Source organism: Pseudophryne corroboree, chromosome 3 (genome assembly GCF_028390025.1).
Source record: "Pseudophryne corroboree isolate aPseCor3 chromosome 3, aPseCor3.hap2, whole genome shotgun sequence".
Taxonomy (NCBI): domain Eukaryota; kingdom Metazoa; phylum Chordata; class Amphibia; order Anura; family Myobatrachidae; genus Pseudophryne; species Pseudophryne corroboree.
This window is the reverse complement of record NC_086446.1, coordinates 737,984,306-738,007,315: the sequence shown is the minus strand read 5'-3', so window position 1 is coordinate 738,007,315 and position 23,010 is coordinate 737,984,306. Positions and strand designations below refer to the sequence as shown.

At 48.4% G+C, this 23,010-nt stretch overlaps 1 protein-coding gene across 1 annotated transcript in view; it reads right to left on the bottom strand.

Moving 5' to 3' along the window:
- MMP21 (matrix metallopeptidase 21) overlaps positions 1–23,010 on the bottom strand; it is a 73,014-nt gene that overhangs the window by 16,163 nt on the left and 33,841 nt on the right. The window contains exons 3-4 of the mRNA XM_063963308.1: positions 13,513–13,652; positions 10,414–10,555 (exon numbers count right to left, since the gene is read on the bottom strand). Of these exons, the coding sequence (XP_063819378.1) occupies positions 10,414–10,555; positions 13,513–13,652 (282 nt within the window). The remainder of the gene's footprint in view (positions 1–10,413; positions 10,556–13,512; positions 13,653–23,010) is intronic.

Below are 23,010 nucleotides of genomic sequence, written 5' to 3'. Positions count from 1 at the left end.
GCCGGGCCCCAAAATTTCTGTTGCTGGCCCTGCCTATTACAGGGATATCTCCTGCTGTCTTGGGAAAGTTGCTAAAGAGCATTGTCTATTTTACACAGATATACCATATACACGTTCAGTGCGCCGCCCGCGGGGGAAATGGGCACAGAGGCAGCGGCTTTCTTGCTCTGTGACAAAAGATTTTCAAGAAAGATTTCATTCCCCCTGGAGCCTACAAATAAAAATGTCACACCTAGATGTGAGGACATCGCCGATACACAGCGTCCTAATTCACTGGTGTAAAGTGCAGAGATCTCTCTGCAACACACAATTAAGGATCACGTTGCTGGAGGAGAAGCGCTTATCAATCACTTTCAGGAAACAGCAGACAGAGGCCCAGTGCCAGCCAACAAGCAGCACAATAAATGGTTGTTCCCAGAGAAAAGTTACACAAGTCTTTCTTTGTTAAGGACATGATGTCACCTTATTATGTTTTGTTTTTGTTTGTTTTTAAATCCCTGGGACTCAGTTAATTATCTGAGTCCCAGTCCTTAAGGCAGGGGGTGGAGCCTTCATTGTCCGGGACCAGACTGCTGTGTAGAGATGGCCATCTACCATTGATGATTTGAAATCATTGATGATCTATGACCAATGGTGACTACTTTTACCAATGATGGGGGAAAACCATATGGTTGCCTGCCACCGATGATACAGAGCTACCAATTTATTTATTTTTAATTTTTTTTCTCACACAGTCTTAAGAAAGTCCCAGTGCATTGTGGGACAAAACGCGTTGACCAGAGCAGCAAATTCCTCCAGACTTCCTCCTACCATCTATTGAGCCCACCACAGCTCTGTACACAGATCTTGCTGCTGGACTAAGTTTGCACAGCTGGACCAGTTCCCGCAGCAGCTATCATTACCATCACCGGGAAAGCCATAGCAAGCAGGCGCTCGTGAGCGGACAGATCACCTGGCGCTATTGGGAAACACCATACGGAGGCACCCGTGACTAGCCAGAAGTCCCGCTAGCGGTGAGTGCATCACCATTGGGAGAAAGGGCTGTGTAGTGGAGATACAAGCAGCTGACTGATTAGAGGCACCAGGAAAGGTAATTATACCAGTGTATAGTGCTTGGATAAATGAACTTATTAGCCAGGACGCCGGCAATTGCAGCACTACTACTACTGTATATACATCCAGCTCCGAGGTGCGTATCAGCTACTAATGATACTATTTGGACACAAACAGCCGCTGTGAACATCATTGTTACAAATTAACTAAAAATAGACTATTTTCATTCTTTGGAGGAGGATAAAGTCTGGGAGTTTGCCAATAGTTACTATTTCCAAAACTATTTTATACTATCAAAGGAATCAAATTACTTGTTTTAATGTATGCATATGAAGGAGAGAACAAATAACTGATCTTATCTCTCTCCTTGGATATTTACCATTTTATTGTTGTTTATTGATGTATATTTTTGATGCATATTTCTGATTGTGATTGCACAATAAATGTGATATTATATAAATACAGGCCTTCCTAATATTAATTCTTAATACTTGTTCATTTCTGAGGACCACTGGTTATACCAAAAAACTAATATACTGTGTATATATATATATATATATATATATATATACCCCCTTGAAGAAGTCATCAGGACGAAACGCGTTGGGCTCTCCCTCTGTGACCCTCTACCTAAAAGTTAAGACTCTCCTTTATTCATTCTAGCTATTGGAACATTTTTATTTATTTATTTATGTAATTTCTGGTTTTAGAACCTTGTCTATGTGTTTTTGTAGCACAATCCATCCCCTCTTCCCACTTTTTTAAGAGTTTAAATTTTATTTTTTATTTTTAGCATTATACATTTTTTATTGTCATTCTATTTGTATTTTATCTGTACCAAATACATTTGTATATCTTATTTTATTATATACATGGACTGATACATATTTTTAACACACCGGTGGTCGCCAGAACCCTTATACCAATTGCTCATATATATATATATATATATATATATATATATACGTTTCGGGGTACGCAGCCCCTTCGTCATCCTGACGAAGGGGCTGCGTACCCCAAAACGTTGAAACGTACATTAAATGTTTTATGCACTTTATTCTAAGTCTCCGAGTGCCGCCGCTTTCGCGAATACATATGTGAGAGGCTGCTTGCCACTCAAGGAGTAGGGCACAGGAGCAATATTTGGATTCCGTGGGGACGGAGGGAGTGCCGGATAATTCTGGACGATATATATAGATATATAATTTGATGTGATATAAGTAACAAGCATCCACAAGCGCAGTAATCATCTATTTATTATTTTTTTATTTTCACCAAGTGTCGGGACACGGAGCCTAAAGGGGGATACACACCTAGAGATGTGTGCTGAGCGATCTATCACCGACCACTCAGCACACATCTCTCCCCCCGACGGCGCCCAGCACTCAGCGCGATGTGTGCTGAGTGAGGGGGGCGCTTACTTCACAAAGCGCTCAATCTAGCACCGGCGATAGCGATGCGCGGGGCCATGCATCGCTATCGCTGGGGGTATACATACGAGAGATCTGTGCTTTATTTCTAAGCAATCTAGTCAGATTGCTTAGATTTTAAGCACGGATCTCTCCGTGTGTACCCCCCTTAACTATGCCCCTGACATCTGCAAAACCCCGCCCCCGGGCTCTGATCGACACATAGCTTGTTGAACCCATCAATGTTTCTCTTACAGCTCTCTAGGACCCTGCTGCTGCCAGGAGAGGTTCCTGACACTCAGATTCCTGCTCCTAGATCCCATTCAATCATATCAAGATGTCACATGCGCAGGGGAGCGTGGGCCAACCCAGGGCATTTCCTACCACGGTTCTGTCGGGCACACTCTCTGCCCTCTACTGTATTCAGTCTTCCACTCCTACTCATTTGGGACTGCCTCAGTTTTGAAGTGGGCAGGGATATAACAAAGTGTAACCAATTCGCCCAAAAAATGTTGTGAAACAAGCCTTCGGGTCTATTCCTGAAGCAGTGAAAAGTGTGGAGAAGTGAGCCATTGGAGAAGTTGCCCATGGCAAACAATCAGCATTGAAGTAACATTTATAATTTGCATACTATACAATTGTACGGAGCAGCTGATTGGTAGCTGTCACTATCCTTAGATGGCGGGAACTGCAGTCAGGTGCTATTGCTGACTCAATACTGTATCACTGCTCCACACAGTGTTGTCTAGAAGAGAGCAGAACACTGGATGTAACTGCACCCAGTCATTGGTACACAGCCAAGCACAACCTTCATCGCCAGTAAATTGAAATCTGTATCTCTTTGTATTCAGATAAAGATGCTCTGCTGTATGTACATGTCATGTTAATGGAAATGCAATTTATTGTGGTTAAGGAGAGTGGTGACTTCTCAGCTCCGGCGTCGCTTAAACGCCTCTAAGTTGTGCTCTTCCCTTGCACTCTGTCTGCTGAGGTAATTTGTTTAGGCACCTGTGAAAAATTACAGCTGTGAGACTGTCAAAGTCCAATTCGCCACTAAGTAAGTTGTATGGAGCTCGTTCGCTGGCTTTCTGCTGATGTGATGCGAACGGTAGTCTACAGTGAGCTGAGACATTCATTTCATCAGCATCTATAGGGGATATTTACTAAGGGGGTCATTCCGAGTTGTTCGCTCGTTGCCGATTTTCGCAACGGAGCGATTAAGGCAAAAATGCGCATGCGCATGGTTCGCAGTGCGCATGCGGTTAGTATTTTAGCACAAAACTTAGTAGATTTACTCACGTCCGAACGAAGAATTTTAATCGTTGCAGTGATCGGAGTGTGATTGACAGGAAGTGGGTGTTTCTGGGCGGAAACTGGCCGTTTTCTGGGAGTGTGCGGAAAAACGCAGGCGTGTCAGGGAAAAACGCGGGAGTGGCTGGAGAAACGGGGGAGTGGCTGGCCGAACGCTGGGCGTGTGTGTGACGTCAAACCAGGAACGAAACTGACTGAACTGATCGCTATCTGTGAGTAGGTCTGGAGCTACTCAGAAACTGCTAAGAAATTTGTTTTCGCAATTCTGATAATCTTTCCTTCGCAATTCTGCTAAGCTAAGATACACTCCCAGAGGGCGGCGGCTTAGCGTGTGCAATGGTGTTAAAAGCAGCTAGCGAGCGAACAACTCGGAATCACCCCCTAAATGCGGGTTTTTAGAAGTGGTTGCTATGGGAAACATCTCCACTTCTGAAAACCCGCACATATACCCCTATATCTGTTCCGACCATACAAGACCTTAAATACATCAATGTGTATCATGCACTCCAGTGGTGCAACAGTGTATGCGTGGGTCTAGCAGCGTATGTGAGGCCTATACCGCACCCATCCGAGCCATTCCTTTCACTATTAGCCCCAGTCTATGGCTACTGCTTGCCATGCAAATATACCCCTTCTCAAAGGCTGTGGCCTCCCACACACGTGTACTGCTCAAGGTCGACATGAAAAAAGGTTGACATGAGTTTTTAATGTTTTATGTCGTTGTTTTTGGCCGTCAAGTGACTAGGAACCCCAATTAGTGCACCGCGTTCCCTTGCATGGCTCGCATCGCCCGCCATGCTGTGGGTTACCGTTCCCAATCGAAGTCCACGTGGATCGCAAAGAATGAAAAAGTCCACAAAAAAATTGAAAAACTCATGTCGACCTTTTTTCATGTCGACCTTGTTCATGTCAACCTAATGGCCAGGTCGACCAATTTCTAGTGTCGATCTATCCACTGTCGACCATTGGGTGTCGACCTAGAGTCCGAATACCGCAGATACATAGTTCAGTGCATATAAGCCATATACATAACTAAGAGGTCGGTTGCTGCCCCCCGGTCCCTGGAACAGGGTATCCGGACTCCAGGTCGACAGCACAAAAGTCGACACACCTTAGGTCGACATGGACAAAAAGGTCGACATGGACAAAAGGTCGACAGGAACAAGGTCGACAGGGAAAAAGGTCGACATGAGTTTTTCACGATTTTTTTCTTTTTTTGAACCTTTTTATACTTAACGATCCACGTGGACTACGATTGGAATGGTAAAGTGTGCCGAGCGAAGCGGTAGCGGAGCGAAGGCACCATGCCCGAAGCATGGCGAGCGAAGCGGTGCACTAATTGGGGTTCCCGGTCACTCTACGAAGAAAACGACACCAAAAAAACATAAAAAACTCATGTCGACCTTTTTCCATGTCGACCTTGTTCCTGTCGACCTTTTGTCCATGTCGACTTAAGGTGTGTCGACCAATTAGCGTCGTCCTAAGGTGTGTCGACCTTTGTGCTGTCGACCCTCAGTCCCAGACCCCTGGAACAGCACCTTGTACCAGAATCACTACAACAGCTTCCAGACAAGCAGAGTCCAGCGTGAGACAGCCCCCTGGGGCACCGTAGGGTGCTCTGGGCAGTTCTGTGCTTATTGAGGTTGGTGGATCTGTTCCTTCTGCATGATGTCATGCGTTCAGGGGTCATGGCCAGCATAGGTGGCTAATAAGCCCTGTTAGGCCTCTGCCCATCTATATATACACCAGCTAGATAATGGGGGTCAGGTGCAAATGTGATAGGTGGTGTATTTATAATGGGTGCAGGGTGTGTGGTGACACGGGGCCAGGGGGCCCACACTACACACCCTCCACCCATATATAGCTATACTTACTTCTTTGCTGTCTCCGGAGTCCTGCGTCGGCTGGCGGACTAGTGCTGCAGAGCAGCAGAAATCACATGGAAAATTGCGATTTTACCCTGTGATTTGCACATGCGCAGTTGAGAAGTTCCTGGGAACAAGGTGCTGGTGCCATTTTCCCGAAGACCTGCACTTTATTGGCAGATTACTGAACTAATAGCATAGAAAATACTGTTATACAGTATACTAGTACCGATACAGTAACACAGTCTGTATACTAAGTATAGTACACATAACATCTCCTATATAATAGCCCAGATCTGTGACTTTGTGATTCATTTGCTAACGCTGGGCGGAGTCACAACAGTGGGCGGAGTTAGTCAAATGAGTCACAGATCTGGCCAAATCTACAGGAGACTAGGAGCAGAAGCAGATAGTATGGGCATGGCACAGGCAGGGGTGCATACCTCCCAGCTTTCTGCAGGAGCTTTTTTCAGACAGAAGGAGGGACACACACTCGGCGAAAAGGGGGCGTGGCTTCACGGGAGGGCCCCATTTTCGTCAATGAGGGGGCATGCCCAGCGCTCTGTGAGCTGCTGGCATGCCCCCAGGGGCTGATTATGAGTCCGGGGGGGCCAGGGCACTTGAGACAGGGGAGCCCTATCTCATTGCTGTGCCTGCTGTGGGTTGGGGGCGTGGCCTAATCGCGGGATGCGAGGCCACGCCCCCTTACACAAATTCCGTTGTTGTTTTTTATGGAATTTTGGCCCCTCAGCTAGGGGTAAATCCAGAGGAGGTGGTCGCTCCCACCTACACACCCGCACAGGCAGAAGAAAGCAGGGAGACTGCTGCCTCCCTGCAACACCACAGACCTGCCAACACGCAGCAGCGTGTGCTGACAGTAGCACAATGCTGCCGTTGTTGCTGGCAGGACGGGGGGGGGGGGCTTCTGAGCTGGGACAGAGCTACTCGAGCCGGGGGGGCCCCTAAAACTGTGGGGCCAACGGTACGTACCCCCTGCCCCCCCCCCCTTAATCCGGCTCTGCTGCTGGAACCCCCCCTTAATCCATACCCCCTGATGCCCCCTCTCCCTCTGTCTCCACTATTCACCGCTGCTCTGCTAAGCAGAACAGCGAGTACAGGAGCTTTCCAACTGACCCCCCCCCCCCCCCCCGTTACCGCGGGACACTGCGACCCGCGGGTGGGACAGCGGGACAGACCCCAAAAAATGGGACTGTCCCGCGAAAATCGGGACATTTGGGAGGTATGGGGGTGTGTGAGGGGGTATGCCGTACAGACAGACGGGCACCGGCTCACTGTGTGCTTGACCCCCCCCCCCTCTCTGGCGCAGAGGAGCGTCACTTTCTGGCACACTCCACGCTTCTTAGCTGCAGTTTTGTGGGGCACCTGCCGCTGTGCAGGTTCCGTACTGCCTCTGTTATCTCCAGCCCCGGCAACCCCACCGCTAGCTGCAGCGCTGCCACCCACAGTGAGGTGCGCCCAGCTCCTTCACACACTTTAGCCGGCGGGTAACGCTGCAGAAGTCCGAGCTGCTTGCAGGCTCCGACCCCCTCCTCCCTCAAGCTGCAGCATCTCCTGGGGGCTAACCAGTCACTCCCAGTCTCCCCTTACCACAGTGCCCGGCAGCTGCGCGAGGTCTGCGGTGTGTGACTGAGGAGGGGGGGAGGGATGCAGACGGGCAGAGGAAGCAGGACTCCAGCCTAAGAGAGTCAGCCATGCCAAGTCTCCACCAGCAGCAGATCCCAACAGGTTGGAGTGGAACAGCAGCAGCCAGCAGCAGTGACTCCGGTAACACACATCTGTCTGTCACCACTGTTTTGTCCCTAATGCCAATCTCTCCCGTGCCCTGTGTTCTGTCATGTCCCTGTCACCCCTGGCCTTGCCCTGCCACCCTTATCCTGGCCCTTTCACCCTTATCCTGGCCCTGTCAGCCTTATCCTGGCCCTGTCACCCTTATCCTGGCCCTTTCACCCTTATCCTGGCCCTTTCACCCTTATCCTGGCCCTTTCACCCTTATCCTGGCCCTGTCACCCTTATGCTGGCCCTGTTACCCCTATCCTGGCCCTGTTACCCCTGTGCTTGCCCTGTCAACCCTATACTGGCCCTGTCACCCCTGTCCTGTTCCTGCCACCCCTACCCTGGCCTGTCACCCCTATCCTGTCCCTGTCATTTCTGTCCTGGCCCCGTCGCCCCTGTCCTGGCCCCGTCACCCCTTTTCTGACCCTGTCACCCCTGTCCTGGCCCTGTTACTGCATACCCTCCAACTACCTTTTTGGCAGGTACACTACCCGCAGCGCCTCCAGACCTCTCCCCAATGCACCACACCTACGCACCTTCCCCTCCACCCCTCCCCCACACGCTGTGCCTCCAGACCCCCTACACCACCCGCGGCTCCCACTCCTCCACCCCTTCACCACCCACAGCACCTCCAGGCCCCCTCCACCATCCACCCCCTTTATATGTCTCCCCCCACACCTGCCCCCCTCCACCCGCAGCATCTGCAGACACCCTCCTCCATCCGCGGTCCCCCCCTCACCCACCCCTCCCCCACCAATGGCACCACCGCACCTGCCCCTCCACCACCAGCAGCACCTCCGGACCTCCTTCCCTATGCGCCGCACCACCCGTACCTGCCCCTCCCCTACCCATGGCGCCTGCGGACCCCTACCCCACCCCCGGCACTCCCGCCCCTTCCCATCCCACAGCACCTCCGGAACCCTTCACCCATCCACAACATCCCCACACCTGCCCCTCTCCCACCCATGGCACCCCTGCCCCTCCCCCACCCGCAGCGCCTCCGGACCCCTCCCCAATCTGCATCCCCCACTCCTCTGCCCCTCCCCCACCCGCAGCACCTCCCGACTCTTCCCCATCCGGGCCCCACCCCCACTTCTGCCCCCCCCCACCACCTGCAGCATCTACAGACACCATCCGCAGTCCCCCCCGCACCCGCTACATTCTGTACATCGTGCCCTGCAGGTGCTGTTCACGCCGTCGCAAGGGGCTGGGCCTCCTTCACCATCGCACGCCCTTTCATTGTGCAATATTTAACCACTAACAAAGGAATGCAGGTAATACTTTATATAATACAAATATTGAACCCCAGAAAGGCATGCAAGTGTTAAGGGGACGTAGCCCCTTGCGACGGTGTGAAGAGCGCCCGTAGGGCGCGATGAAGCACCTAGTGTATAATAAACAGTTAATAATAATGCACAATGGTGGTCATTCCGAGTTGATCGCTAGCTGCATTCATTCGCTGTGCAGCAATGAGGCAAAAAAATGGCATTTTTGCACATGCGTATGCGGTGCAATGTGCACCCGCAACGTGCTATTACAATGAACGATGTAGTTTCACACAGGGTCTAGCGAAGCTTTTCAGTCTCACTGCTGACCGCTGCGTTTCTGGGTGTCAACTAACCGTTTTCAGGGAGTGTTCGAAAAAACGCAGGCGTTCCAGGAAAAATGCAGGCATGGCTGGGCGAACGCAGGGCGTGTTTGTGACGTCAAAACAGGAACTGGACAGTCTGAAGTCATCGCAAGCACTGAGTAGGTATTGAGCTACTCTAAAACTGCACAAAAAAACTTTGCCGCCGCTCTGCGATCCTTTTGTTCGCACTTCTGCTAAGATAAAATACACTCCCAGTGGGAGGTGGCATAGCGTTTGCACGGCTGCTAAAAACTGCTAGCGAGCGAACAACTCGGAATGACCACCCATGGGCAGTCCACAGACATCTACTCACTGTAATAAAGAGCACGATGAAAGTGCTGCAGGCATAACACAGGTATACACTGCTAAATACACTTGATTAGGGTTGTTTTCATTTGAATGCAATTCTGTACCTTGTCTCTGTCTTTTATACATATATTTATGTTACTTATGAGCAACACAGATTGCAAGCTCTTTGACAATTGCCAATTTTCTGTCTTTTTTAAAAAAAAATTCATTAAAGTGTGTGTGTGTGTGTGTGTGTGTGTGTGTGTGTGTGTGTGTGTGTGTGTGTGTGTGTGTGTGTGTGTGTGTGTGTGTGTGTGTGTGTACACGTACCGACAGCGGGATCCCAGCCACCGGGAGAAAAGCCTGTGGCGCCGGCGGCAGTATTTCACCATTAGACGGGATTCCCCCTCTAGCATTTTGTCCTGTCTGTTCTGTACAATTACAGCATATGACCTACACACATATTACATATACCACATACACAAGTGACAGGCACATCTATAAAAACATGTTACATATACCACATACACAAGTGACAGGCACATCTATAAAAACATGTTACATATACCACATACACAAGTGACAGGCACATCTATAAAAACATATTACATATACCACATACACAAGTGACAGGCACATCTATAAAAACATGTTACATATACCACATACACAAGTGACAGGCACATCTATAAAAACATGTTACATATACCACATACACAAGTGACAGGCACATCTATAAAAACATATTACATATACCACATACACAAGTGACAGGCACATCTATAAAAACATATTACATATACCACATACACAAGTGACAGGCACATCTATAAAAACATATTACATATACCACATACACAAGTGACAGGCACATCTATAAAAACATATTACATATACCACATACACAAGTGACAGGCACATCTATAAAAACATGTTGCATATACCACATACACAAGTGACAGGCACATCTATAAATATTCTGATGTACCTTTATAATAGTTGTGTAGTGATGTCACATTTCATATAACTGGGCACATATTATTTACTTTATATTTTTTCCTACCATATAGGTTCTGTATTTCTTTCCGATCAGACCAGTCCAGTTCGAACCCTGATTCCCGGGGGATGTAATTGGGTTGCATTATTGATCCAGCCCGGTGGATGTGAGATAGTCCGAGAACGTGTCCAATTTCATGAACTGCAACCTATTAATTGGGAAGAAAGCAGCACACAGCGTTACCGCGTCTACGTCTGGCTGGCGTTATGAGTGTATTGATAAAAGCGTTGGGGTGGGGGGGGGGGGTCACAGCTCTGGATTCAAATAACTTCAGATCCTTGTTTCATTACCTCGTGTTTCTGCTCAAGTAATGAGTAAAACTAAACTGTATAAAACGTACATATGATTAAACATCGGCTATTTCAATGTAATATTTGTTTTCAATATCGTATGGTAGCAGGGCCGGACTGGGACCAAAAATAGGCCCTGGCATTTTTGAAGCACACAGGCCCACCTCGGTGTCAGCATCTGACTCCTCCCCTTACTATTCCTGACTCCTCCTACTTCTTAGTCTATGCTCTTACAAATATAATTAACATTATAACAACATACAAGTGTACATCATTCTGTATTAAAATACACACAACCATTGGTTGAAGTGGAAATGTTGAAGTGGGGGTATGGAAAAATAAAGGTTGTAACTAAGCGCGTGCGCTCCAGAAAAGGGGCATGGACACTCACGCGCCCCATTCACTAGAATGAGCGCGTCTGTGTGCACTCCCGGCGGGGCTAAGAGGTGACCAATCAGAGAGAGAGTGTCCCATAGAGGTACTGTGTGCGCGCGCCAAAAATATGGGTGTGGCCAATTAAAATGGGACGTGATACACAGACATATGCCCCCAATAGTGCAGTGCCAGGTCCACAATTGACCCCACAGTGCCAGGTATACAAATGCCCCCACAGTGCCAGGTAAACAATTGCCCCCACAGTGCCAGCCAATTGCCCCCATAGTGCCAGGTATACAAATGCCCCCACAGTGCCAGCCAATTGCCCCCACAGCAGTGCTGCTGCTCCTCCGGCTGTGATGTGACTGAGGCTGTCAGTAGCTCAGAGCGCGCCAGCGCGGCTATGTCTGGCAGCGTGTAACGGACTTCAAACCAGCCGCCGGTTCGTGAGCCAATCAGAGCACGCGGACCGGCAGTGGTGGCTCCTGATTGGCTGCCGGTCCGCGAGCTCTGATTGGCTCACGAACCGGCGGCTGGTTTGAAGTCCACTATACGCCACCAGACATAGCCGTGCTGGCGTGCTTTCCTCTCCTGACAGCTAAGACACGATGCCGCCGGACTGAGTGGTAGCGTGTCTCAGTGAGCGCTGAACCGTCCCACGTGGCCATCGGCCCTTCTGGCATTTGCCAGAAGTGCCAGATGGCCAGTCCGGCCCTGTATGGTAGAAACAAGCCAGCCAGGCAGAGGGATGCAAGTTATGGAAAACGCAGATCAGACAGTGGCTCAGAATGAGCCGCACTTGATGTCAGTGATGACGCAGTTCAGTCATGCTTTCCACTGCGCATGCGTCAAGGACACACTGCGCTGTGTGAACAGTGTCGCAGTTGGCTTTCAGATGCACGGCTAAATCTGGGTACACGCTAAGCGATATGTAGTTCCAACGCGGATCTGCGATATATCATATAGTGTACACCCGACTGCGCCTGCACGGAGGTTGTTCACAGCATCGTCCCAATCTAATGTGCTGCAGATGGAACGATGCAATGAAAGTCGGCATGGGGTAGCAATTGATTTACCGACGGACACGATACCGAGGGTCATAATCCCAACAGCCATTGACCGACAGTCAAAATACTGATATTCATTATGCCGACATGTTCACCATGCCGATATTTGAAACGTCGACATGTAAAAATGCCGACATGTGTTTTTAAGGAATTTTTGTCCAAAAACAGACTTGTTCATACTTTACCATACCAGTGGACCTGAAGGGGGGATATAATAGTGCCCGAAGCATGGCGAGCGGACTCGGTACACTTTGACTGTATCCATGCCGACCTATGTCGACATTGACACCAGGGGGGAAAAACAGAAAAACTCATGTCGGTATCTTGACATGTCGGAATTTCAAATGATGGTATTCTGACTATGTCGGCATTTTGACTGTCGGCGTAACAAATGTCAGTATTTTGACCGTGTCTGTATTTTAACTAGGCCAATGGCTGCCGGGATTAGGACCGTCTGTATTGTGTCCGTCGGTAAATCATACTGTATGCATGCTGTAATGATACATCGCGCCGGCATACACTGGATCATGCACTGTATCAGTGGTACCGATGTTGGTGTCTAAAGACGCATCAAGCAGGATACAGCATCTGAGGACGCTCAAAGTGGGCACCTCAGCCCTCGCACAGTCAGACGCACGGCTGTACGCAGGGGGAAGGGCTGATACTGGCAGTAGCATATAGTTGCAGAAGCGACTATGTTATAAAGCGAGCAAGTGGTTGCAGCAGCGTGCGACTCTAAATCAGGCCCTGTGACTGCATGTGTTCCTTGTGCGTCAGAAACAAGGGGCAGCTTGGAAACCTCATGTGGCCCTAATGTCTTGTGGCCCCAGTATTACAGCATATGAATACTAACAGCCAGTTCCACTTGGCAAGTCCCTTGTAATTGTGCAGCAGCATAACTATGGATGTTATTATTATACACAGGCAGCGTCAGCTATGGGCCCATTAGACGAATCACAGGACACTTTATCCAGGCTGTTGAAACGCTCGTTAGAGGGAGAACATTAATTATAAAGTACCCCGGTGGTTATACCCAGGCGCCTGGGCATATGTTTTTCACAATCCAAAGATTGTTATCAATTTTTTTTTTTTTGTTGTCTGCAGAAAATTTAGAACGGTGTTTTTGTCAAACTGTGGGTCGCACCTGTCTTATACATGGGGTCATGACTACCCCGCAGCCACATGCCCGGCACCTTGCGCCCACTGCAATGATAATTCACAGCAGTATACCTGCATCAGCCGTCCCATGTCCTCAAAAATGTTTGCCATATACAGGTCCTTAGTACATGAGCTTCAACCAAATGGAAACATTAATTGAATAAAATACATGTTTGATCTCCCGGAGAGGGGGCTATACAGTGGAAATCACTTACTTTCAAAAGACTAATCCCGTTGTCACTGCTGGGGGCTGTAAAATGTTCATCGTCATCAAAATGTATGTCCCCAAGAAACCAAGCGTGCGCAAATTCCTGCCCCAAACCATCAAACGCATGGGTACATCCTAAGTGGCGACCTGGAAATGGTATAAACATTACATATACTGGGAAAAGAAAAACATTTTATGTTCAGACATGGAGAAAGACAAGTCTACATTTAATACGACTGATAATATAATAAAATACATATATATTCATGGCTTGAGAAGCACCATCCCCCACTTGTGTTTACAGCCCGTTCCAGCACTCACCGGTCAGCGTGTATTACTGCAGAGATTACAGTGTGCTCCTATAAGCAGGGCTGGACCACTGACTGAGGCTGGAGAGCTCATTCTAGGGATGGCCATCGACCATCGATGATTTGAAATCATGGATGGTCTATGACCGATGGTAGCTACTTTTACCATCGATGGGGGAGAACCAGATGGTTTCCCGCCATCGATGATAAAGAGCTATCAAATATTTTTCTGTTTTCTCCGCCCCCGGACACCCGTGGAGCCACGCTTCCGGGCTCTGATTGGTCGGCGTCTAGCTCAATACTAAAGTAATGGGGACCATCAATGGCAAAACTATTGATGTTTCCCTTACAGATAGCTGCCCACCATCGAGGTTATCCACCTATGGTACCATCGATGGTAACCATCGATGGATAACCCACCGATGGCCATCCCTAGCTCATTCTGAGAATGTAGACCAGTACACCAATGATCCTATACCCATCAGACCTTTGGGCAATCTGTCTGGACCGATAGTGTCATTTTTCTAGTGAAATCTCTAATCCGCTGCTTGCCTACAAAGATGCCCCATCAAACATTTGAGTGGACCATACCAACCAAAGAGCATCAAACTGTAATTTCATAGACTGTGCTAAATAAATGGTAGAATCAGATTGGCTACCTTGGGCAACGTCTCCGCTTTATCTCACTCCAAGGCTTGATACATCTCCCCCTATGCCCACTCACCCAAAACACATTCATATGCCACTTAGGACCCCACTGACCACAAATTTCCTCTCATCCCACCCACTTGCCCTATAACACCCCCCTGCCACCACACTCCCTTATACATAAGACCTGGGTGGAGAGTGGGACTTAAAGATAAATACGTGTTGGAGCCATCCAGACATAAAGCAGATAAAAGAATTGATGATCCGTAAAGTAGGAATGATTTGGGGGCCGCAGATGAATGCCCGGTGGGCCGTACGTGGCCCATTACTGGCTCAGACAATAAAAGAGAAAGATTGGTTCCTTTTGGTTCAACAACTTTTTCTCGTCCACCGCTTTTAATAAATGTCCCATTTATAGGTCTGTTTTGTACAAGGGCAGAAAGGCTCCTGGTGGTACATGAGTCATTTTGAGAGTTCTCTATAATGAATGCTACAAAGAGGCAAAATATACCTCTGGATTTCTCTGAGGATTGCATATAATAATGTTTCAGAGGTACAAACAGCCCCTTACTGAGAACTCGGTCACAGTTCCACAGTCTCCACTATCTTATCTTCATTATATCCAAAGCAAATCACAGAGAGGTGCAATTATTGGTAGATGTATAACTATCCACAGTCTAGGCACATAGAACACTGCAGATTATCAATCATCGCCAGCCTAGGATGTAAAGGAAACAGATGCTTTCTGAGACTGAAAACGCTAATTAAGACAAATGTACACGTACTGTATAGTGATATTTTCCAGTGTCAAGGTGACCTGTTATTTTCCCTGCAAACGTAACTTACTGGCACAAAGTCAGGTGCTCGGGGCGCATTATGGGTTAATGGCTTTTGTATAGCATCATAACTCTTTCCAGTAAAAGTCTCCCTTAAGGTGCATACACACTGGGTATTTTTGCCCAGTGTGTATGCACAGTGATGATCGTAAACATCGGAGGCAGGAAAATAGCTGAGTGCATACACTCTGACCTATTTTCCCTGTGCCCAGCGATGTTCACGGGGGTGTGACGCACTTTCCACAGTAGGAGACGGCGGCGGGCAGTGATGATGCGTGAATGCGCAGAAGCGCTTACTGCTCATCGCCCGGCCATACACACTGGCCGAGTTTGAGCTGGAAGTACCTCAAAATGCCAAAAGTGAGCAACTTTGTGATCTACTAGAGACATTGCTGCTATACCTTAACTTTTGCAAATATTCTCAGCATGTCTGTGGACTCAATACAGGCAGTAGAGCTAGTATACGGAGCTATCTGCTGGGACACAAGACTAATACTTTATTTGCTGGACATCAGACTAATGGAAGGGATATAACCCCACATACATTGCCAGAAGTGGTGTTGTCTGTAACAGATACACTTTGCTTATATACTTTGGCGCACTTGTATCCCATCTTTGAACTACCAAGAGGGAGAGATGGGTTCATAATGCATAATTTGCAGGAAAAGGAAAGGCACAGGATCTCATCTCCAGGAGACTAGTAAATAGCTAATACCTGGATAACACTGAATAATACTTTCCTTCGGATAATCAATATATTGCCAGTAAATCTCATCATCGAAAAGTGCACTGAATAACTGTATATATATATATATTGTCAAAGTCGAAAAATATCATGCTTCACATTGCCATATACTAACCCCATGCCCGCTGCATGTGCATTCAGTCTGCCGTACGTGCACATGTCCGCAAATTGCGTACACTCGCTCCGGCGATTACGCGCGGTATATGCGTATTTACTGTAGAGTTTATGAGCTTGTAGCGGGCGACTCGTTTATAGCATAGTTAACTAAAATAGTGCGTTTTGTAGATAATATTCCCTTTAATAATGTCTGCAAGTATGTTTAATGTAAATGGTTCGTGGACATGGGAATTCCTCTTTGCATGATACGAAGGGTCTGACAAAGGTTGAACAGTGGTGTCTAGTACCTAACTGAAGAGTATTTTTTTAGAAACATTCCGGTGTTGGGGGGTCATTCCGAGTTGTTCGCTCGGTAAAAATCTTCGCATTGCAGCGATTTTCCGCTTAATGCGCATGCGCAATGTCCGCACTGCGACTGCGCCAAGTAAATTTGCTATGCACTTAGGAATTTTACTCACGGCATTTTCATCGTTCTGACGATCGTAATGTGATTGACAGGAAATGGGTGTTACTGGGCGGAAACAGGCCGTCTTATGGGTGTGTGGGAAAAAACGCTGCCGTTTCCGGAAAAAACGCAGGAGTGGCTGGAGAAACGGGGGAGTGTCTGGGCGAACGCTGGGTGTGTTTGTGACGTCAAACCAGGAACGACAAGCAGTGAAATGATCGCAGATGCCGAGTAAGTCTGGAGCTACTCAGAAACTGCTACGAGGTGTGTAATCGCAATATTGCGAATACATCGTTCGCAATTTTAAGATGCTAAGATTCACTCCCAGTAGGCGGCGGCTTAGCATGAGCAAATCTGCTAAAATCCACTTGCGAGCGAACAACTCGGAATGACCCCCATGGTTAGGAAGAGATTAATCGCTCCTGCGTATAGTTATGTCTATAAGAAGTTTATGGACATTTACTGTATTTGCAGTTCATTATCCATGCGGCGGGAATCCTATGGATACCTCCCACCTGAGCAGTTTGAAATAGTCACAGCCCACCTGTTCAAATCCACCTATGACCTTTTGTTATAATGCAGAGAGACATTCCTGTGTCCAATGAACAATGAGATTGTAGGGCCCATTGTAGTGTACTGTATGTTGTGTATATAAAGGCCACTGTCCCCTGACCGGCCAGTACTCTCTCTCATCAACATTTATCTGTCGGATGAATTGGAGGACTGGATCCGGTTGCGCTAGCGAGTGTTCCCCCGTATGGTATGTTTCTCTGTGGCCACTTTGTTACCCGTTTAATGTAAGCTATTCATTCTTATTCTATGTATTTGTGTTTGCGTTCGTTCGCCATTGTGTATATTTCTGTCTAGTTATTCTGTTTAGTTATTAATGTTAGGACTGTAGTGTATAAGCTGTAAACTGTTTTTCTTTTCCCTTTTACACACTAAAATCATCTAGTAAGGTGTTGGAACCTTAACAAGTGTCTGTGTGTTTCACCATTTATTACTAAGGGTTTCTGAGCATCTCAACCACTCAAACTGCTGGCTTAAATATTAAGGTTTACAGTATAAGCATATTCTGTTTAAGGTTTAAAAAGGATATTGTCTGTGTGTACGCTCGCTGTGTGTATTCCGTACACCCAGCTTAGCGTGTGTACGTAACTTGCGTACCACGTGCGAGGTCTTTGTACGCAAATAGTGTACAAAGTGCGTAGCACGTGCACGAGGTCTAGCGGCCATTACGGCTTCACGGTATTAGTAAATAGCTTGTGTTAAAGGATAAATATTTAGCTTCATCAATATATTTATTTATTTATTTTCATATGATATGCCAGTGACATTGGATCAATGCATGGAGTAAATTGAAAAGTTAGCACTGTTTTAATTCTGAGCACAGGATTGAATTGTTAAGGTGTGTACACACGGTGAGATCCTTGCTATGCCCGATTTTGACGATACGATTTCCCCAAGATCCCAGATAATACAGATTGTGACTATCTGTGCTTGAGATTTTGTCTATGTACGATTTTGACTAAGTGCCAATTGTGACTATACTTTGTACTAGATTGTACACTAGATAGTTAGGGTTGACTTGCCTACACAGTCTATCTAGCCTTACGATACCAACCCCACGGGAGCGCGCATCGGGATCTAAACTGTATCGCAACACCTTGATATGTGCACTAACTTTCCTTAAGATTTTGACTATATAGTCAGAATCTTACAGATTTATCTCACCGTGTGTACACACCTTAAGAGTAATTTTACATGTTGGAACAACTGATGTACCATTGTGTGATCGTATAGCACTGGGACACCAGGGCGTGGGCCCCACTGCCTGGGGGCCCACCCTCTCCTCCCAGGCCTCTAAGCATGGGCCCCTACCACCGCATTTCCCCGATGGGCCCTTCACACCCCAGTCCGACACTGAGCTTACCCAAGCAAGTCCATTAGACGAATTATAGCTTGGGTGGAGGCACTTCTGTATTAAGTACCACTGGGTGGTAAAAAGAGGGGTAATTTTATATGTGCAGCAGTAGATTCATGTATAATATTTACCCTTTTCTGACCACAGACAATAGTATACTGCAATTTACATTTTATTGAGCTAATTTAATAAATAATGTTTTATTTTCCAGCCATCTATATTTTTTAATGTGAACAGCCTCCTACACAGCTGGGCCTGAAGGGGATCCTGTTATTGAATTCAGCTACAGATGGACACAGTTAGTAGTATAGGGGCTGATTCTGGCATACCTCCCAACTGTCCCGATTTTTGGGGGCTGTACCACCCGCGGGCCGCAATGTCCTGCGGTGGGGGTGGGGTGGGGGGGCAGTTGGGAGGCTCCTGTCATCACTGCCCTGCTTAGGAGAGGGGGCATGCCAGCGGCTCACAGGGCGCTGGCAGGGCCGGATTAAGCCTTGGGGGTGCCCGTGGCACTTAAGACAGGGGGGCCCCAGTGGAAGGTGGGGGATGTATATTAGATTGTGCAATCCTCCCAACATGTCCCATTTCAGGAGGGGCAAAATACCCTCTACCTGGACTTTCCTCTTAATATATGATTGATGTCACCTGTGTTGAACTATTTAATTGCTAAGAAAGGTATTTCAACACAGGTGATTGCAATCATATATTAAGAAGGAAGTCCAGGTAGAGAGCATTTTGTCCCTTCGGGAATGGGTCATGGTGGGAGGTATAGATTGTGTATATTAAATTTAAACCAATGGTATATATTAGTTGTAAACTAATAGTTTAATGCCTGGGTACTGTTTATACAGTAACTCCACCTAAATGAAAGACAACTATTTTATAAAATTGTCTTGTAGTGGAACAAAGACAACTTAAACAACTTTAAAATACACATAGAGAAATAAAATAATTTATCTGGTCACATGCAATAATAGCAGCAGCCTCTGTACTACTTACACACTGGGACAGGACTCAGGAGGACTCTCTGTGTGTGTCTCTATATCTAGACCCAAATTGTTTAGTTGCATTACAGTTTACACAGGACTCAGACACCCAGGCGGGGAGGAGGAGAATTTGGGCTCCCTGTGTCACTTACAGCTCTCTCCACCCTCCTATCTCTCCACTGGTCAGAAAGCTCTATCGTTAGCTCATGAAACATGATATTCCTGTGTCTCTGCCTGCACTGCATATGTCCTGCTCTCATTCTGGCTTTCACATTAAGAGGGAAAGCTAGTGATATCAGTGTGCTTTGGCCGGGGGAGCCCTGACAAAGGGGGGCCCGGGGTACAGTATGCCCTGCATCCCCCCCTTAATCTGGCTATGGGCGCTGGGCATGCCCCCTCAGTGACGGAAACAGGGGGCGTGGCTTGCGATAACGTCGCTCCCACGAAGCCATGCCCCCTTTCCACAGGTCACGCTCCTTTCAAAATTGGGCGCGGCTTCGCCGCACAGATGTCCCGCTTTATGCAGAATCAATGTTAAGAGGTATGTTCTGGATCGCACAGTGCTGTGGCCACATTCAGATGTTTTACCGCAGTCGTGTCTGCAACATTATGCGAATGCTAGTAAAAGCACTTCCCCTTGCGCCTGAATGCGCAAGAGTGGTGACGCCCACTTTAAGTGGCTTTAATCACAACTGTTGGAAGCACCATGCTAGGTGCAGAATCTCCATCAGAGTATGGTCTCCACTGTACGTGATTATGGGGGAGATGTATCAAACCTTGGAGAGAGATAAAGTACCAGCCAATCAGCTACCATGTTACAGGCTGTGTTTGAAAAATGTCCGTTTTGGAGATGATTGGTTGGTATTTTATCTCTCTCCACTTTATCTCTCTTTATAATTTGATACATCTCGCCCCCGAAGTGTCTGAGTTAACAACATTTTAACATGTCGGCATTTCAAATGACTGTATTCTGACTATGCCGGCATTTTGAACATGACGGCATAATGAATGTCGGTATTTTGACCGTGTCTGTATTTTGACTGTCGCTCAATGGCTGCCAGGATTATATCCGTCGGTAAATCGACTTCTACCCCCTATATCATGGCAGTTAGGAGCTGATTGCCTGGTACTTTATCTCCGTTCACTTTATCTCTCTCCAAGGCTTAGTACATAGGGGGTAATTCAGATCTGATCACAGCAGCAAATTTGTTAGCAGTTGGGCAAAACTATGGGGGTCATTCTAACCCGATCGCATGCTGCAGTTTATCGCAGCGGTGCGATCGAGTCAGTACTGCGCATGCGCTGGCGCATGCCAGACGGCCAAAGGCCGTCGTTGCCTAGCGATCGCCTCTGCCTGATTGACAGGCAGAGGCGGTGGATGGGCAGGAGGGGGCTGAACGGCGGCATTAAGCTGCTGTTTAGGGAGCGCAGTCTGTCCAAAACAGGCGTGGCCGGACCGTTGGAGGGGGCGGGCCGTGGCGGCTGCGTGACATCACACGCAGCCACTGTGACCTGGGCAGCGAAGAGGTTCTCCCGGCCAGCCGCAGGATCTGCGCTGGCCGGAAGGTACTCCTGAAATGCAAAAGCATCACCGTTGTGCGTTGCTTTTGCACTTCTGCGGGGGGGGGGGGGGGGGGGGGGGGCGGCACTAACATGCGGGGCGGACTAGCCTTGTGCTGGGCGTCCCCCCGCATGTCTGAGTGCCTGATCACAGCTGTGCTAAATCTAGCACAGCTACGATCAACTCGGAATGACCCCCCCATGTGCACTGCAGGTGGGGCAGATGTAACATGTGCAGAGAGAGTTAGATTTGGGTGGGTTATTTTGTTTCTGTGCAGGGTAAATACTGGCTGCTTTATTTTTACACTGCAATTTAGATTTCAGTTTGAACACCCCACCCAAATCTAACTCTCTCTGCACATGTTATATCTGTCCCCCTGCAGTGCACATGGGCGGTCATTCCGACCGATCGCTCGCTGCAGTTTGTCGCAGCGCAGCGATCGGGTCGGAACTGCACATGCGCTGGCGCCGCAGTGCGCCGGCGCATGGCAGCTTTCGTTGCCTAGCGATCGCCTCTGAGACAGAGGCGGTCGCTGCGTCGGCCGGACTGCTCCCCCTAAACGGCAGCTTAACACCGTCGTTCAGGGGGAGCAGTCCGGCCGACGCAGGCATGGCCGGACCGTTGGGGGTCGGGCCGCGGCGTCTGCGTGACGTCTCGCGCAGCCGCTGTGGCCAGTGGCAGCGACAATTAACTCCCGGCCAGCCGCAGGAGCTGCGCTGGCCGGGAGTTACTCCTGTGCAATGCTTTTGTATTTGTCTGAGGGGGGGGCCGTACTGACATGCGGGGTGGACTAGCCCTGTGCTGGGCGTCCCCCTGCATGCCAGGGAAGATGATCGTAGCTGTGCTAAATTTAGCACAGCTGCGATCAACTCGGAATGACCCCCACGGTTTTGCCCAACTGCTAACAAATTTGCTGCTGCGATCAACGCTGAATTCCCCCCATAGACCCCTATGAGACACATGCACAATGTGACTTTTTAGCATTCTAGATGCATGAACAGTTACAAACAAAGGGGGTCATTCCGACTTGATTGTAGCTGTGCTAAATTTAGCACAGCTACGATCAGGAACACAGACACTAGCCCTCCCCGCATGTCAGTCCCTGCCCCGTCGCAGAAGTGCAAAAGCATCGCACAGCGGCGATGCTTTCGCACTTCAGGAGTAGCTCCCGGCTAGCGCAGCTTTTGCATGCTGGCCGGGAGCTACTTGTCACGGCCTGGGTTGCAGCGGCTGCATGTGACGACATGCAGCTGCTGCAGCCCGCCCCCCGCACGGTCCGGCCAAGCCTGCGTTGGCCAGACTGCGCCCACAAAACGGCGGCCAAATGCCGCCGTGACGCCCACTCCCGCCCAGCAACCGCCTCTGCATGTCAATCAGGCAGAGGCGATCGCTAGGCAACGACAGCCATCGGCTGTCAGCCATACGCCGGCGCACTGCGGTGCCGGCACATGCGCAGTTCTGACCTGATCGATGCACTGTGAAAAACTGCAGCGAGCGATCAGGTCAAAATAACCCCCAAAATTCTAATTTCCATGAACATCAGCATGGCCCCATAATGTCTGAAGTAAGGTTGGCCATCAGAAGGCGGCCATTGAATTGTTGCCTCACTGCCTGCTAGCCATTTGATGGTTTATCCATCGATAGTAGTCTAGTGTGTAGTGAACAGCTGATGCTTGCGCATGCACAATGGATCTGTGCTACAGACACAGAGGTTCTCTTTCCTGAGGAACACTGCAGGAATGACGTCCTAAATCATCAGAAATGTGATGGTGGAAGCCATCACAACCAGGTGCATTAATGTTTGCCAACCATCAGTTTTCAATGGCCGTCTCTCGTCTAAAGAACCACCAGTACCTTGAAGGCCACAGTTATATGTCCAACAGAACCAACAATTTTGCATCTGAAAAGAAAACCCCATCAGCAATCAATTAAGCG